The following is a 15,935-nucleotide window of genomic DNA, read 5'->3' as shown; positions in this document are numbered from 1 at the left end:
TGCACCCCGGCGCTAAATTCTTCTCAAGCCTTTGTCGGTACTTCCAAATTACGCGGTTGGTTCAAATTCTATAATTGCGCACTAAGACGTCATTGTTAGATAGCTTGTTTTGAATGCTGTTCAGACAAATACATGTAAAATAAATTATTTAAGAATTACGAAGTTAATAAGGGAAGGTTTTTTTTATAACTGTTGAAACCCCTCCGGCTCTTTCTTAGTTTTTTTTTGCCTTTGCAATTAGGGGTGGAGCATAAGATGATTTATGGGGGAGGGTGTAAATCCCAAAAAATTTCTAGCGAGCACCAAAAAATATCTTGTTAGGCTGTAAGAAAAAAAAAAACCGAGCATCTAAAATTCATGCCCCCTCCTCCATCCCCGCGCCCTATAAAAAATCTTACAGTCCTTAGGCTATCAGCCTTGACTAATCAGACTATTCGGTTCCTATAGTCCCTTATCTCTACTAAGTGTACTTAGTACTTAGTATTTCTACTTAGTGCCTGGTTACAAGCAGGTAGGGTAACCCTAGTGCTAGGGTTTCCCAGGCAGGAGGGTTACCCTAGCGTTCCCACATTTCATCTTTTTTCATCGACGTGTTTACAAGGCAGCTAGGGTTACCCTAGCACTAGGGTAACCCTAGCTGAGCGCTAAGGTTACCGTAGCGCCTTGTAAACGCTCTGCTAGGGATAACTCACCTACCCGGGACAACTTTATTTTGGCTCCAAGAAGCTAAATTTGTTTAAAAATACCGAAAAGCCATAAGCTGCGTTTGTTCGAAATATTTAAACTTGAACCTCCTTTTAAATACCTAAATAACCGATATCCCTTCGCTTTCATTTACCTAAACTTGTGAGATTCCTACTATTATACACCTAAAGCATGAAAATGGTACCCCTTTCGGACGGAGCCTCCCCGTTTAGGCCATTATGGGGGTAACCCCTCCCTCCTGAGGGCGAGGGGGTCAGAGACGTTTCTGGTTATAATCTTAGAGGTAGTTGTGCAAACTGAAATTTGTTTAAGGCGTGGTAGCACATCTAAAAATGAAAACTGAATGGATATGCAAAAAAGTTGAAAGAAACTAGACGAAGAACCAGGCGATTGGTTTTGAACAGATTAGTTATAATTGTTTGGCCGTGTCACGCTAGTTTCCGTTTTGACCGATTGATCTAAATTTGTGTCAAGAAAACAGACAAGTGCTTTTTGAGTAGAGATTTTCTATGAAAAGTATTTTATTTGCAATGAGAAAGAGTTTTTTTTTCTTTTTTGGAAAAGAATGACATAATCTCAAGGTGTACAGTGGAACCTCGATATAACGATCCTCGATATAACGATATTCCCGATATAACGATGAATATTCTGTGTCCCGTCAAAAGTTACAGTAAAGAGTATGGGACAGAACCCCGATATAACGATCTTCGATATAACGATATTCCCGATATAACCATGAGAATTTAGTGCACCGAACGTAAAATCTTTCCCGATATAACGATATTATTAAATTCAACTTAGTGTTGAATTTAACACAATAACCTTACAGTAATCGAGTAATCTCTAATGTTTCTGCCAACAGCTTTGTACAATTATATACGAAAATGATACTGTGTTCTAAGCCTCTTTATCAACTTTATCATCTTTATCCTCCTTGTCATTCAATAGTTCTCTAAGTTTCAGTATCTTTGATTAAGTTAACCCCGATATAACGATATTTTCGGTTATTTTACGGCCATATCGTTATATCGGGAGTTTCGATATAACGATACCTCGATATAACGATATAATTTTACTGCTCCCTTGACATATCGTTATATCTGGGTTCCACTGTAGTAAATTGTACCGTGTGGTGGCAACAGGGATCAGAGACGTTCTTGTTATAAGCTTAGAGGTAGTTGTGCAAACTGAAATTTGTATAAGGTGTGGTAGCACATCTAAACATGAAAATCAAATGGATAAGCAAAAAAGTCGAATGAACCTAGATGAAGAACCACGCGATCGCGATTAGTTCTGAACAGATTAGGTATAAATTACTGGCCGTGTCACGTCAGTTTCCGTTTTGTCACGGTTAAAGTCGCCCCAGTGATCTATAAAGTTTGAGTGCCAGGAAACAGACTTGAAAGTATTTTTTTCAGTAGAGTATTTCTATGAAAAGTATTTCATTTGCAATGAGGCAGTGTTTTTCTTTCCTTTTACGAAGGGGAATATATCTCGAGCAGTGGGATGATAATTAAACGTCGATATCCACGGGTTTGTGAGTATAAGATGTATGTAAATAAAATTAAGTTCGCACGAGCTAGCTTTTGTGTTAAAATAACTTACTGATACACAGAGTAATACTAAAATTTACTGATATCTGTGTATGTAACAAAGAAGTTAAAAACGAAATCCATTAGAAAGAAAGGCAATTAGGGCCACAAAGTACCGTCCTCAGCTACGGTAACAGAATAATTTTTTTAAAAAATTTCGTACATTGATGTCAGTAATTAAATTAAATGTCACGAATCCTAGATTTCAATGTGTGGTGGCTAAAATTAAACTTATTGCATACTGAGAAAATGTTCAAATTCCAAAAGTAACAAAACTGTTAACTCAACAATAGAAATCAGCAAAACCTAAGAGTACAAAATCCAACTAGTAAGTTTACCTGACCAAGTTTAGCAGACAGCGAAACTGCATAATTTATTCGTAACAAATTCAAAGTTCCAGGACGAATAATTCGCCGTTTTTAACCGCTTTTAAAACGTTTGCAAGTGATTGTTCTGTGAAATGACTTGAATTTTTGACTTGCAATGCTGTAAGTCAACGATTAAACCGTTTTTGTTAAAAACAACCGTTGCTCGGTTTACAGCCTCATTTGCATAATGTGTGTGAAAAATTCGCTTAAAACACGAAAAGTTAGAAGTCACTGTGACAAAAGAAGGTAAGAAGTGCAAGGTATTTTTAAATTTATGTGCTCCCTGGCGTCCATTTAGTAGAATTCAGGTGGAATTTAGAATGGTCTGGTCTGGACTTGGAAATTAAAGGCCAGCAAAGTCAGGGTACATTGGCATGTTTATAAAAAGCGATCTGACGGTTGTTGAGACATAAATTTTTCCAAACCTGAAAATTTAAAGAATATTAAAACAAACATGATTTCACAACCCTTTAAGGACCACCTTTCATGGGATTATAATAGTTTTCTGCTGCGGTCGACGGTTTTTGTGTGCCGAGCTCGTCAACTTGTGCAGTTTTTCGTTGTAGCGACCATCAAAATTTAGCCTTTTAGTCGCCTTGGCTGTTATAGGCTCTGAAAAAAAACATTTTAACGTATTTCAAAAAACTAATGCCGTTACATTTACTTATAAACCAAGATAGTTCACTGGGCAAAGTTTGAAGAAAAACTTCCTTAAGACCCAAAATGCGATGGTCCGCTTTAAAGGACATCGCCACTTAAGCTTGTGCTTCTCTAAGTGTATTCGTCCGGGATGAATCTCCAGTACATGAACGGGCAAACTGCTGTCGGTGTACTGTATTTTAATCGTTTTCAATAATAATTATTTGAACATGGAAAGCAGATGCGTAGTTAAATTCAAAACTAATCTCCGTGGACTCGCTGTGCAGTATATAGCTTCCATACAGGCTTTCTTTGTTACGAACACAGCAAGAAATAACAGTTGTGAAATTTGGCAGATGTCTGGTTGATCTAAAGAAACACACTCAGGTGTGTGTACCCACTGAGTAACTGCTGCGGAAATGATGTACCTGTCATTTATTTCTTCGCGTGCTGTAAGTGATTTTTTTAACCACTTAAAAACAGTATAATCTAAATATTCGCGGAAGGATCAACAAAATGTTCTTAGCATGTCAATCGATGTCGGAATAAGGCCATGCTTTACATCTGTTAGATTCCCTCATGGCTTCACTCGCAAAACCTTGCTGTTTCAACGACTCCGATTGACTAATTCGAAACGAAACGAAACGACTCGATAACTTCTATTCGAACGACCTTTTCGTATCCACCAGCGAACAACGAATGCAAAAGACTCTAAACTAAACACGAAAACTAGCATACTAATAAGTCAAAGTCCCGTAGGACGAATAACTAATTATTCCCTGTGGGGCGCAGCTTAAAAAAAAAATTGCCGCAACATTCTCCCCCTCGAACAGGGTTATAGTTCTGTTCCTATTCCAGTGAGCACAGTTTCGTAATGGGTCTGACATAGTCCTTTCCTGCGGTCCTGACGCGCACAACTCTGACTTGACCATCAGGTCCTGGAAACACTTCTTGAATTCGTCCCAAAGGCCACTGCCCCTTTGGATTACTGGTATCGACTACGAGGACGACATCTCCAGGAGCAACATTGCGTTTCTGATCAACCCATTTACTGCGAGTGTTCAGCGTTGAAAGGTACTCTTTCATCCATCTTCTCCAACACTTGTTAATAAGATCTTGAACGAAACGCCAGCGATTTCTGGGATTGAATGCAATTTCGTCGACGACTCGTGGTGCGAGTTGTCCTCCTGCTTGGCCATACAGGAAATGGTTAGGAGTTAGGACATGTTCGTCGTTTGGATCACTGCTACAATAGGTGAGTGGACGAGAATTCAAAATCCCCTCTACTTCGACGACAGCTGTCAAAAGCTCTTCCTCCGTAACTTTGGTCTCTCCTAGGATAGCACGCAAGGCTCTCTTTGCCGATTTAATTAAGGCCTCGAAAATTCCTCCATGATGGGATCCGCCAGGGGGGTTAAAACGCCACCGAATTCCGTCATTGCTTGTCTGCTCTTTGATCTTGGTTTGGTCCAGATTTGAAACAAGTTCTCGTAATTCTTTCTCGCCTGATGTGAAGTTCGTGCCATTGTCACTAATCATTATTTCCGGTTTGCCACGCCTTCGGACCATCCTGGAAAATGCGTTCAGGAAACTTGCTGTATCCAACGAAAAGGCTACCTCAAACCCCAGAAAGAGACAAATAACGCTTCGCGGACACTTTTCTTGTCAGCTTGACAACGAATGGACCAGCAAAATCGACTCCGCAATGGGTGAAACATCGCAACGATGTTCCCAGCCTGACATCTGGTAGGGGTGTCATGATTTGTTCACCTCTGCGTTTTCTTTGAAGCTTACAGAAGTTACACTCTCGTTCCCATCGCTTGATTTCTTCTCTGCCATTGACAATCCAAAATTTTTGTCGTAGCTCAGCAAGAGTAAAGTTCACTCCAAGGTTGTGATGTCCTTGATTATGAACGTGAGCAACGACGAGCTTCGAAACGTGATGTTTCTTCGGTAATATAACGGGGTGTTTAGCATCATAAGGTAAACTGGACAACTCTAGCCTTCCACCCACACGCAAGATTCCATCACTGTCCATAAACGGTGACAATCTCCAACGTTGGCTACTTTTAGAGACAGTTCCTCCTCCTTTCAAATTCGTCAGCTCTTCCGAAAAGCGTTCTCTTTGAGCTTCGCGAACCCAGTACTTCTCTGCATTCTTGATTTCCTCTGGTTCAAGGGTTTCTTTCAGGTTAGCGTTTGGCCCGATATTTTTCGCCTGGTTATCACTTGACATATTTCTCTGCTCTTTCTGGAGTCCTGCTGTCTTACACTTGGATATAAATCGCAGAACATACGCGGTGATTCTTAATAATCCCAGCCAGGACGAAAATTTCTCGGCGTCAAGCAATGGAAGCGATTTCTTGCTTTGAAACGTGAGATTGATTTTCAACAATTCTTGTTTGCCTTCTTCAGTGCAATCAGTCTGACCAGGTCGACTTTCTGAGGGCCAGGATTCCTCCCCCTCGTGTAAGAAGGCAGGTCCCCGAAACCAGCGGCTCTCAGCTGACAAATCTGTAAGGTCGAGACCCCTCGTTGCGTCATCAGCAGGGTTTTCTTCACTTGGCACGTGCCGCCATTGTGTTGGGCGTGATTTTCGCTGAATTTCTGCTACTCGATTAGCAACAAACGATTTCAGTCGTCTTGAATGACCTCTGATCCAGTAGATCACATCCATGCTGTCAGTCCACATGGTGTGTTCACTTAGCGGTATTTCTAGTTTCTCGGAGACCGTTTCAGCTAGTCGCACTCCAAGCACTGCCGCCATTAATTCAAGGCGCGGGATGCTCACAGCTTTGTTCGGTGCTACTCTTGCTTTGGCTGTTACTAGGGCGGCGGAAATGTGACCACTCACATATGTGTATCTGGCGTAGCTGACTGCAGCATAAGATAGTCTGGAAGCGTCGACGAACGTATGAAGCGATGCTCGTTCTACTTCCTCATCGTGTCGATAGCAACGTGGTATTTTCACCTTTGGAGCTTCGGGTAACTGTTTTACCCATTGCTGAGTGGACGCTTTCAAGTCGTCAGGAAACTCTTCATCCCAGTCAAGGCCTCTTAACCAGGATTCTTGTAATGCCATCTTCGCTCTGATGGTGTATGGGGCTAGGAATTGCAGCGGATCAAATAGTGTGGCAATACGACTCAACAGTCCTCGTTTCGTGTAGACGGACAAGTTGATTTCCTTGACAGTGAAAGTAAACACATCTTCGCTAGCATTCCATTTAACGCCTAATGTTTTGACACTCGGTAGCTCTGATTCGTCGAACTTCACTCCAGTTGCTCGATCTTTCTCTGGAATCCCTTCTAGCACTTTCATTCGATTACTACACCACTTTTGAGCATGGAAACCCGCGTCACTCAGGAGTTTAGTTAAGTCCTCACGCACGAGAATAGCATCTGTTTGTGAATCTTCTGAATCCAGAATGTCATCCATGTACATATCTTGAATCATAACCTGAGCTGCTGTTGGGTACTTGTCTACAAAGTCTTGAGCGTGACTGCGAACTACGAACTGAGCAAGGTAAGGGGATGCTCTGTCTCCAAACACTAGGCGAACTGCTTCATAAACATCGACAGGCTTTGACACATCCAGGTCCCTCCATAACAGTCTGTGATACCTGCGGTCTTTTTCAGCGAGGACAATTTGAGAGAACATCTCCTTAATGTCTGCTACTAGAGCAACAGGTTTCTGTCGAAAACGAAGGAGAATCTCCAGAACATCTCTCTGAAGCTTTGGTCCCGTAAGCATCGCGTCATTCAACGACATTCCTTTGCATTTCGCAGCCGAGTCAAATACTATGCGTACTTTTGTAATCTCTCTATCCTCTCGGATGACTGGGAAGAGAGGAAGATACCAGCTTGGACCGTCATTCACAACGTCAGTCTCTAGCTTTCGGATATAGCCCTTGTCAATGTTCGCGTTCATTGCTTCCTTGTAACGCTGTGCAACCTCTGGCTTTTTGAGTAGGCTCTTCTCAAGCGAGTACAGACGTTTTTCTGCCTCTTCTCTGTTGTCAGGTAGAGAGGGTAATTCTTCCTTCCACGGAATTGCGACCTCGTAACGTCCTCCGATCCATCGCCTTGACTTTTCCGCCTTTGCCATTGCTGAGATTTTTTTCTTGACTTAATTGATTAACGTCCGCTTTTCGAACTCCGAGAGAGTCAATCTCCCACATTTTTCGCAATTGTTCATCAAGGCGTGTCTCACTTAAGGTCTGCGTTCGGAAGGTTCTGGCGAAAGCATTTCTCTAAGCTGAAGGTAGGGCGGGTAAACGTCCAACACAGGTCCACCCCAAGGGCGTTTTCCTTGCCACTGGTGCTCCAATTGGCCCATAGCACTCTGACAAGGCTAAGGACAATTCGGGATGGTCTGACCCAATAAGAATGTCAATCGTTTTCCTGCCAGGGATTTTAGGGAATGCAATGTTCTTAAGATGATCCCATTTGATCTTGTGTTGGTTCCAGTCTGGAATTGACAGGCCCTGACACATTTCTTGCAATGTTCACGCTTCAACGGTGGACTGGGTCTCGCCATCGAGGCTCTTTATTGTCAGCGTCACTTTCTTGCTTTTGAGAGGAACACAACTGTCAGTCAGAGTTGATAGTTTGAGGTTTCGTTCATTAGCGACGAGGCCAAGGGCTGTAATGATGTCATCTCGGACATAAGTCGAATCCGACCCATCATCTAGGAAAGCGTTGACTTTAATAGCTTGCCCTTCTGGGCCTACAAGCAAAACTGGCACAGTTCGTAACATAACGTCTCCTTCAGACTCGCCGAAAGCACTCCGTGTTCCCACTGCGGCGTCCACGCGTTCAGGCGGATTAGGTCGTTGTTCAAAGTGCAGATGGAAATGGTGGGTGCCTTTACAGTCATTAATTCCACAACGATTGTTCTCCGGACAGTTCTTTCCTTGGTGACCCGAACTCAAGCAACGAAAACAAAGACCATTCTCTTTGGCTACTTCCCATCTATCTTTCACGGATGTTTCGCCCCACTTCTTGCACGATGTAATTTGATGGGGTACATGATATAGAGAACACACTTGTGAGAGGGCTTGGTTGTAGTAGTGTGGGCAGCTCCCTTCTTTGATTTCTTCGACTCGAAGCTTTCTTCCTTCTTTTTCTTTGTCCTCATGTTTTTGCAACCATTTCGAAAACGTGGTAAGTCCATCCTTTCTTGGTTCCCTGTGTAGCCACTCTTGGTATGAAACAAGAAGGGACTCTGGTACCTTTTGTTGCACTGCTATGTAAAGCGCTGAAACTCCGGTGAGCTCCTGATGCTGGTCATTATCCTCAAGCTTAGCCACAACGTCAGTTAATCGATCCGAAAAAATCTCAAACTCCTTCAGATTAGCTTCTTCGACCGGTGAAGCCCGTAATATGGCCTCGAGATGACGTTGCATCAATCGCTTCTCTCCTCCGTATTTCTGGTCAAGTTTCTCCAAGGCGGTTTGATATTGTCTTGGTGTGTAGCCCAAGCGCTCAACAACTCGAAGAGGTTTACCAGACAGGGAATTTTTCAGCATCATCATTTTAAATTTAGCTGGAACTTTCATCTGATTCACAAATATTTCAAACTGCGCTTTCCAATCGTGATAAAGGTCTTTGTCTCCGCTGAACACAGTCAATGTGGGTTTTTTAATTCCTTTGAACATTCTGTCAACATCTTTGGAATCGAATTCTTCGTCTTCTTCTTCGCTCTCTGTTTTCTCCGAATCAGAGGTCCTCTTGCTATCTTTATGAGAAGGCTTCTCAGATTTCTTGACTTTGGAACCCGCACATTTCGACAATAATTCGGCTTCCATCTTCAAGCGTTCGAGCTCGTCTTTTTCCTGTTGAATCTTTAATTTCGCTGCTGTTTCTTGCAATTTTAATTCCTCTTTCAATCTTTTTTCTTCTTGTTTCGCCTTAAAAGCAGCTATCTCCGCCTTTGCAAGCTTCTCTGCTGCACTAGAGGCGCGCGAACCATCAGACACGTGCGAAGGCTGACTGGCTTTGTCGTCCTCGTCGCTCAATCGATCGACGGTTAATTCTCCGAAAATAGATGGAGGTTCATCTGCACGACGTTCCAAGAACTCTTTAATTGTGTCGACGATATCCTCGAATTCGCTCCGTAATTGATCTAATCATTCTTCCGCCTCAACTCGCCGATGAACATTGTCGCCATGCAAAGCAATAATGTCTTGAGTTGTTTGATAAGCGTTCTGTAACGCTTGTGACACACGTTCCTTTACGCATCGAATAACTGTTCGACTGCCATTCCTGGCAATGATATCCTTTGCTTTCTTGGAGTTTTTCGTAATCACTCCTTTGAAGGCTGCTCTTCTACGCTGAAGATACTCAATTTGTCGCGATGTCCATGACTCAATGTCATCTGCTTTCTCGATTTCGACGGCCACGATTTCTCCGTCAGCGACTCCGTCTTTGTCGGCCATCCGATATAGACAAACGCTAGAGCATTTTAATCCGTCTCGAAGGACCAATTTGTGTTTCAACGACTCCGATTGACTAATTCGAAACAAAACGAAACGACTCGATAACTTCTATTCGAACGACCTTTTTGTATCCACCAGCGAACAACGAATGCAAAAGACTCTAAACTAAACACGAAAACTAGCATACTAATAAGTCAAAGTCCCGTAAGACGAATAACTAATTTTATGTCAATCATATTATTGGGCGCGAACTTACTGAGCGCGCGCTGCTTGCCGATTTAGCGCGCTTTGCTCCCGTACCAGTTTTAGAACAAACGACACAAATGTTTTCTTTTGTGACTGTCCCTTTTAAACCTTAAAGAAATGAGAGAGTCATCAAAACCCATGAGCAAAATTTCCCACAAAAAATGAAGAAAATCTCAAATTAACACACGCCATGGCCGTTGGCGCGCGTCAATTGCAAACGGCGCACAAAACTGACGTCAACATGGTAAAAGAAACCAATACAATGCACACCAAATTATGCAATTTTTCGCGGCAAAAAACGTCAGCCAAAATCGATTTCCTGCAAGTGACACAAGTCGCTCGTTCCGAGCCATTCCTCGACACACCATCAAATAAATTCCGCGCTGTCACTCGCGCGCGATTTCAAAGCGAGCTTACTCAAGTTACTCTTTCAACACGAAAAGAGCGACTTGGAGCAAGTCTATGCTAATTGTAACAGCGTAAGCAAACAAAGAGTTATTGCTCAATTTAAATCAATGGATAATGTTTGCACGCTATTCATGCACGGTAGGGAAGCGTGATGCAATACTAAGGGAGGAAATTGACGAATCATTATCCCACGTAAAATTGTGTTATTTTCTACGCGACAGTGGAAATTGCATTCATACATCGCTACGAACGTATAACGTGTGCGTAAACGCCTTGACCAAAAAATAGGTTGCAGTGGAAATAAAGCATCATTTAGAAAATATACACGTAAAAGGTAATTACGTTAGAAAATAATTCTTACAAACGTTTACGTTTACGTACGAAGACAAAAGGACGGCAGCGGACATCCATACAGACACGTCCGATGATATTTTGTAAGTATATTTCTAAGAAGCTATTCTTATCTTGAATAACAACAAACTTAGCATATATGCCAGCTGTAAATTTCTACAGGATGGAATAAACTGCGGAAAGCCGACAAATAAGTGATATTTGAAAGCCAAATTACACAAACGCGGATCTCACTGGTTAATCACCGGGTATTTTAACAAAACAATACATAATCCATTAAAAATGATCATTAAAAGACCAGCTAGCAGTATGATCAGGCGATAACTTTAAAACCATCAGGCCAACCACAAAGTAGTCAAGTCCTTACGGCCTAAAAGATAAACTTGTACTGACTATGGCGAACGTTTCTGATTCAGATGGAAACTACACGGGATACGAAGGAGAACTGTTACCAACAGGCCTAGCTATATTTTTCGTAGCCCTGAACATTTTTCTCTCTATCACCGCATCTCTAGGCAACGCTCTGATCCTAATCTCTCTTCATAAAGTGTCGTCTATTCATCCTCCGACAAAACTTTTGTTTCGATGTCTGGCAGTCACCGATTTCTGCGTTGGCCTTATTTCGCAACCACTCTACGCAATTCAAGTGATGCTTTTTATAACAAATATTAATACGAATCTTTTGTATTATGTCGTGCCGGTAAATTTTGCTTCAAGTCTTGTTTTGTGTGGAGTATCGATATTGACATCAACAGCAATAAGTATAGACAGACTTCTCGCGCTGTGGTTGGGACTAAGATACAAACAAACTGTAACATTAAGGCGCGTTGGAACGGTTGTTATTTGTTTTTGGCTACTCAGTTGTGCCTTAGGTGGATGGAGCTACAGTTCTTGGAAGGTTAACATCAACATTACAGTTTTAATTGTTTTGATTATACTTTCTCTGCTTACCTCAGTCTTCTCTTACACCAAGATCTATTTCCGCCTTCGCGATCATCAAAATCAATTGCAACAACAATTACACGTCAACCAAGGACAACCAAAGAATGGAGGAGAAATTGCGCTGAATATAGCACGATACAAGAGGGTGGTTTCCAGCATAGCATGGGTGCAGTTGGCGTTAATTACTTGCTATCTTCCCTTTAGCGTTTATAGTATGCTAACGATGCATGGTTGGATGTTTCTAAAAGACCCGCTAATAGCTGATCTTTTTGTGTTTTCTTGTCTTTACTTAAACTCATCTATGAACCCAATTCTTTACTCCTGGAAGATCAGAGAAGTGAGACAAGCAGTAAAGAACACAGTCAAATTGAACTGTTGCACATCAACATAAACCTTTATTTTAGTTTAACGGACGAAACAATGCCGCAACCGTTACCCTGTTGTTGAGGTTGAGATTTAAACAACAACAACAGCCAGAAGTCGTTTCTAGTTCTAGAGGTTCGCCGTATTCCCTGTTGCCTACAGGTTCTACCCCATCTGCTATAAAACACCGAATATTATATTTCAACCTGTTTGGCTCACATAAATAATTCCCACACCGACTTCAAAGTAATTTCAAAATCTTCAAACTCGACGTCTTGTCCACCACAAACAACAGAACGGAGAAGGAATTATAACCTAACAAACATAGCACGATACAGAATGACAAGTTAAGTCACTGTCGGCTAAATTTTAATTTTGAACCAACGCTGGCTTGGAAACATTTTTATATCAATAGTTTTTTTCTGCTTGAAATTTTCCAACTGCTGCAGCAAACAGTTAGAGTTTTTAGGCTCTTTTACGAACTCTGAAGTAGTCAAGAGAGAGGTTTGTTCCTGCATGATGTTTATGTGGTCTCATTGACTTTTAATTCTGAGGCATTCAAGAATTAATTAAAGCTCGCATAAAAATATCCCGAAAAACCTTCTAGAAGAATCGTCATCTGTTCGTCGAAACATACTTTCCGTTTGCCAAAGGAGAAGATATTTCTATCCACGCATTTTAGAAAATAAGACACGGTTATTTTCAAACTGTTGTGAAATATCTTTCCAACCTAATCCTAAATAGCAAAGGCAATTGAGTTTGAAAAATCGTTGACGTAGGATGCACATATATACAAACGAAAGAAGGGATAATGCATGTAGGGAGACTGCATGTTTAAAATATAAGTTTAGAACAAGAATGATAAATTTGATTTAGTAATGGCTCCCGCATAACGCTTGCCCACCACACTTTTGTGTTCGTGAAAGACAGCTGCATTATCTCGAAAACACTTAAATAATAAAACGCCCTAGATGTAAAATTAAGATAACCTCTCACTATGATTAAAAACCATTTATTTGAATAATGACCAATAATCAGTCTCGTAAAGCAGGTGATGTTATATTCACTCAAGGGCGGGGGAAGAAAGCCGGCACTTTTCTTTGAAGACATAGCAGTGCCTGGAAACGGTGCGAGTCTACGTCAATCAAGCCGTTGCTAAGAAAGACGTCAAACCAAAGTTTTGTTTTTTCAGAAAGATTTAAATATCAATGACTGCGTGCTTGTGAAATGCGAATAGTCGCTTCATTCAACTGCAAACAAAATTCAAGCGAGGTCACCCCAGTCGCTTAATTCAGTCAAACTGCAAGCAAAATTCAAGCGAGGCCACCCCAGTCGCTTCAAAAAAACTGCAAACAAAATTAAAGCGAGTTCACCCCAGTCGCTTCATTCAAACTACAAACAAAATAAAGCGAGGACACCCCGGTCGCTTCATTCAAACATTCAAGGAGATCACAACAGTAGCTTTAAACTAGCCTGTTCCAGGCGTTCGGTTAGTTGGGAAGCGGCGCGAGGAGCGGCGAGCGAAAAAATGGGGAGGGGACTATGGCGAGGGGGCGAGAGAACGCCTGTGAGAATTTTTAACAAAAGCTAGTTCCGGTATACCAGATTCTGGTATACCCTCTGATTGGTCAATTTTGACACCTTTTGTCAACACTCAAGCGTCCTTCATCTTGAAGTGAAATGAGATATGGCTGCGGCGAGTGGCGGTCACGCAGAGTTCAACTCAGCAGTAAACAACGCATGCGCACTGAAGGATTTTCTGGTTGAAAGTCTTCGCAAAGAACAGGAAGACTGTTTAATTTGGTCTATGAAGGAGAAGTTTTTCGGTATACTTCCAACCGGTTTTGGAAAGAGTCTGATATTTCAACTGTTTCCGCGTGTTATGTCGACGGTAAATCAAAATGACACAGTTTCGACGATAATTGCTTTTCAGTAAATACAATAACCTAAGCTTCGCTAAAATAAATATACATGCGATAAAGCACTTTCTAGTTTTAAAATAAATATTTAAACAACACGTTACAAGTGAAGTCGAATGCGGTCCGTCAAAAAGATAAATTTGTAAATGCTTGTATTATTGACAAATTGCTATTTATTCCTCGAAATTCTCAGCCAGGAATTCAAACAGGCTTCAGCCAGCAGACAATCAAAACAACATAAGCTAAAACATTCAGAAACTGAAAAACGTAAAACAGCAACGAGAAAATTCCGGGCGAATTCAAACGGCCTCGAAAATATTTGTAAACAGTAGCGGTAAAACTCATCTTGATAACAGTTTGTTCCACGTCAATATTCATTGCTGAATCAATCTGGTCCAAAATAGCTTTCACCCAGAGCCAAGCAGCGCCGCGATCTACTTTGTGTGGTTGATGGTACTTGTAGATTCATTTTCTGAAGTGTGTGAACGCTTCGCGGAGGGAGTTTCTCACGTCGGCAATCTTGCATTCACTTGCCGCTTTTAAGACGTTTCTCTTTCGACAATCCCCGAGAATAATTTTTGAACGCTGGCATGAGTTCTTGCAAGTGTTCTTGCTCAAGTTAAACAGCAAATTTCAGGAAAACGTGGGTTGGGATTCAGTTCATGTCCAAAAGAACTTGCGAGGTCGGCCAACACCAGACTCTCGGCTCCAGAAAACCCAACTAAATCTTTGCTTGAAACCGAATTAAATAAAGAAACTCTCGGTACCTTGTTCCCCTGGCACTTAACATTTTTTGACAAAACCTGCAACACGTTGAAGGGCGGACTGACAATTCGGCGAATTCGCTTACAGAAGACTCCGAGTGCAGACATGTAAACGCAGACGATAAAATGCATTTCCCAACGTGGAAGAACTTGAGAAATAATATTTACCGGGAAATCTGTCAGAAATCTGATTGAAACTGACAACTGAAAACCACAAGCTTCAATGTCTGCGCTCATGTTACCCGGGCCCTGTCGGAGGTCTAGAAGTGGGCGGAAAGACCTTTTGTTATGAATGCTCACAGGCGTTCTCTCGCTCGCCCTCCTCCCCGTCCCCCTCCCCTTATTTTTTTCGCTCGCCGTTTTTCGCGCTTCCCAACTAACCGAACGCCTGTAACAGGCTAGCTTTAAACAAACTGCAAACAAAATTCTAGCGAGGACACCCAAGTAGCTAAAATACACGACAAAACGGATGCGAGGTAAACAGCGTGGAGGCAAGCGTGGCCGAGTGGTTAAGGGCGCTGTGTTGTAATCTGGAGGTCCCCGGTTCAAGACCTGCCCTTGCCACTAGCTGGGTTTGTTTCTCGGTTGTCCCGAGTTCAAATCCTCGACCACGCTTTGTATATAGCCAACTGGTCTGCCTCCTGCCAGTTGGGATTTTTAACCTTGTTATGTTTATTTAAAAATATTTGTTTCCTCTGTTTCAGTGGCATGCCTGTAAACTAGCTATATCGTTAAGATATGAAGCTAAGTGCATGACCACTATAAACATATATTGTATTGTATTGTATTGTATTGTATTGTATTGTATTGTATTGTATTGTATTGTATATTGTAATGCTGCTGAATACAAATTAAAAACGAGACCATAAGATACACAATACAAAACCCACACATCCTGGAAAAAACCCTTGCCACGTGAAGAAAGTGATGCGACGACCTTGAGAGAAAATAATTAGCAGAAAATAAAAACACACGAACAAACAAAGTAAAAATGACGAGGCTTAGTGAACTACAGCAGAACGAAACAAATTTTAGCCAAGACAATGAAACGGCTTTAACATTCCTAAAAACAAATTATGGCGAGGACACCAGCCCGGACACCAATAAACTAAAGGGAAGAACACGTGTAAGGGAGGACACGTGTAACACAACTGAACAAAGTTGCAAAGCAAACCCCGCAACTTGTCGCTAAATAAGACGA

General features: G+C 41.7%; 4 protein-coding genes across 4 annotated transcripts in view; 2 read left to right on the top strand and 2 right to left on the bottom strand.

The window, feature by feature from the left end:
* Positions 1-15,935, top strand: part of LOC144653189 (uncharacterized) — a 467,538-nt gene that overhangs the window by 359,225 nt on the left and 92,378 nt on the right. The window lies entirely within an intron of this gene.
* LOC144655051 (uncharacterized) lies at positions 4,154-4,873 on the bottom strand. The gene has a single exon (XM_078515271.1). The coding sequence runs from the start codon at positions 4,871-4,873 to the stop codon at positions 4,154-4,156; it is 720 nt and encodes a 239-aa protein (XP_078371397.1).
* On the bottom strand, positions 4,923-7,409 carry LOC144655050 (uncharacterized). The gene has a single exon (XM_078515270.1). The coding sequence runs from the start codon at positions 7,407-7,409 to the stop codon at positions 4,923-4,925; it is 2,487 nt and encodes an 828-aa protein (XP_078371396.1).
* LOC144655049 (adenosine receptor A1-like) lies at positions 11,141-12,079 on the top strand. Its single transcript, XM_078515269.1, has one exon. The coding sequence runs from the start codon at positions 11,141-11,143 to the stop codon at positions 12,077-12,079; it is 939 nt and encodes a 312-aa protein (XP_078371395.1).

This window comes from Oculina patagonica, chromosome 5 (genome assembly GCF_052425735.1).
Source record: "Oculina patagonica isolate OP01 chromosome 5, crgOcupat, whole genome shotgun sequence".
NCBI lineage: Eukaryota > Metazoa > Cnidaria > Anthozoa > Scleractinia > Oculinidae > Oculina > Oculina patagonica.
The sequence above is the reverse complement of the archived record's forward strand: the minus strand, read 5'-3'. Positions and strand labels throughout refer to the sequence as shown.

What these genes read in the sequence shown, in the direction of transcription:
- LOC144655051 (XM_078515271.1), bottom strand. Translation starts at nt 4,873, where the DNA reads ATGGTCCGAAGGCGTGGCAAACCGGAAATAATGATTAGTGACAATGGC.
- LOC144655050 (XM_078515270.1), bottom strand. Translation starts at nt 7,409, where the DNA reads ATGGCAAAGGCGGAAAAGTCAAGGCGATGGATCGGAGGACGTTACGAG.
- LOC144655049 (XM_078515269.1), top strand. Translation starts at nt 11,141, where the DNA reads ATGGCGAACGTTTCTGATTCAGATGGAAACTACACGGGATACGAAGGA.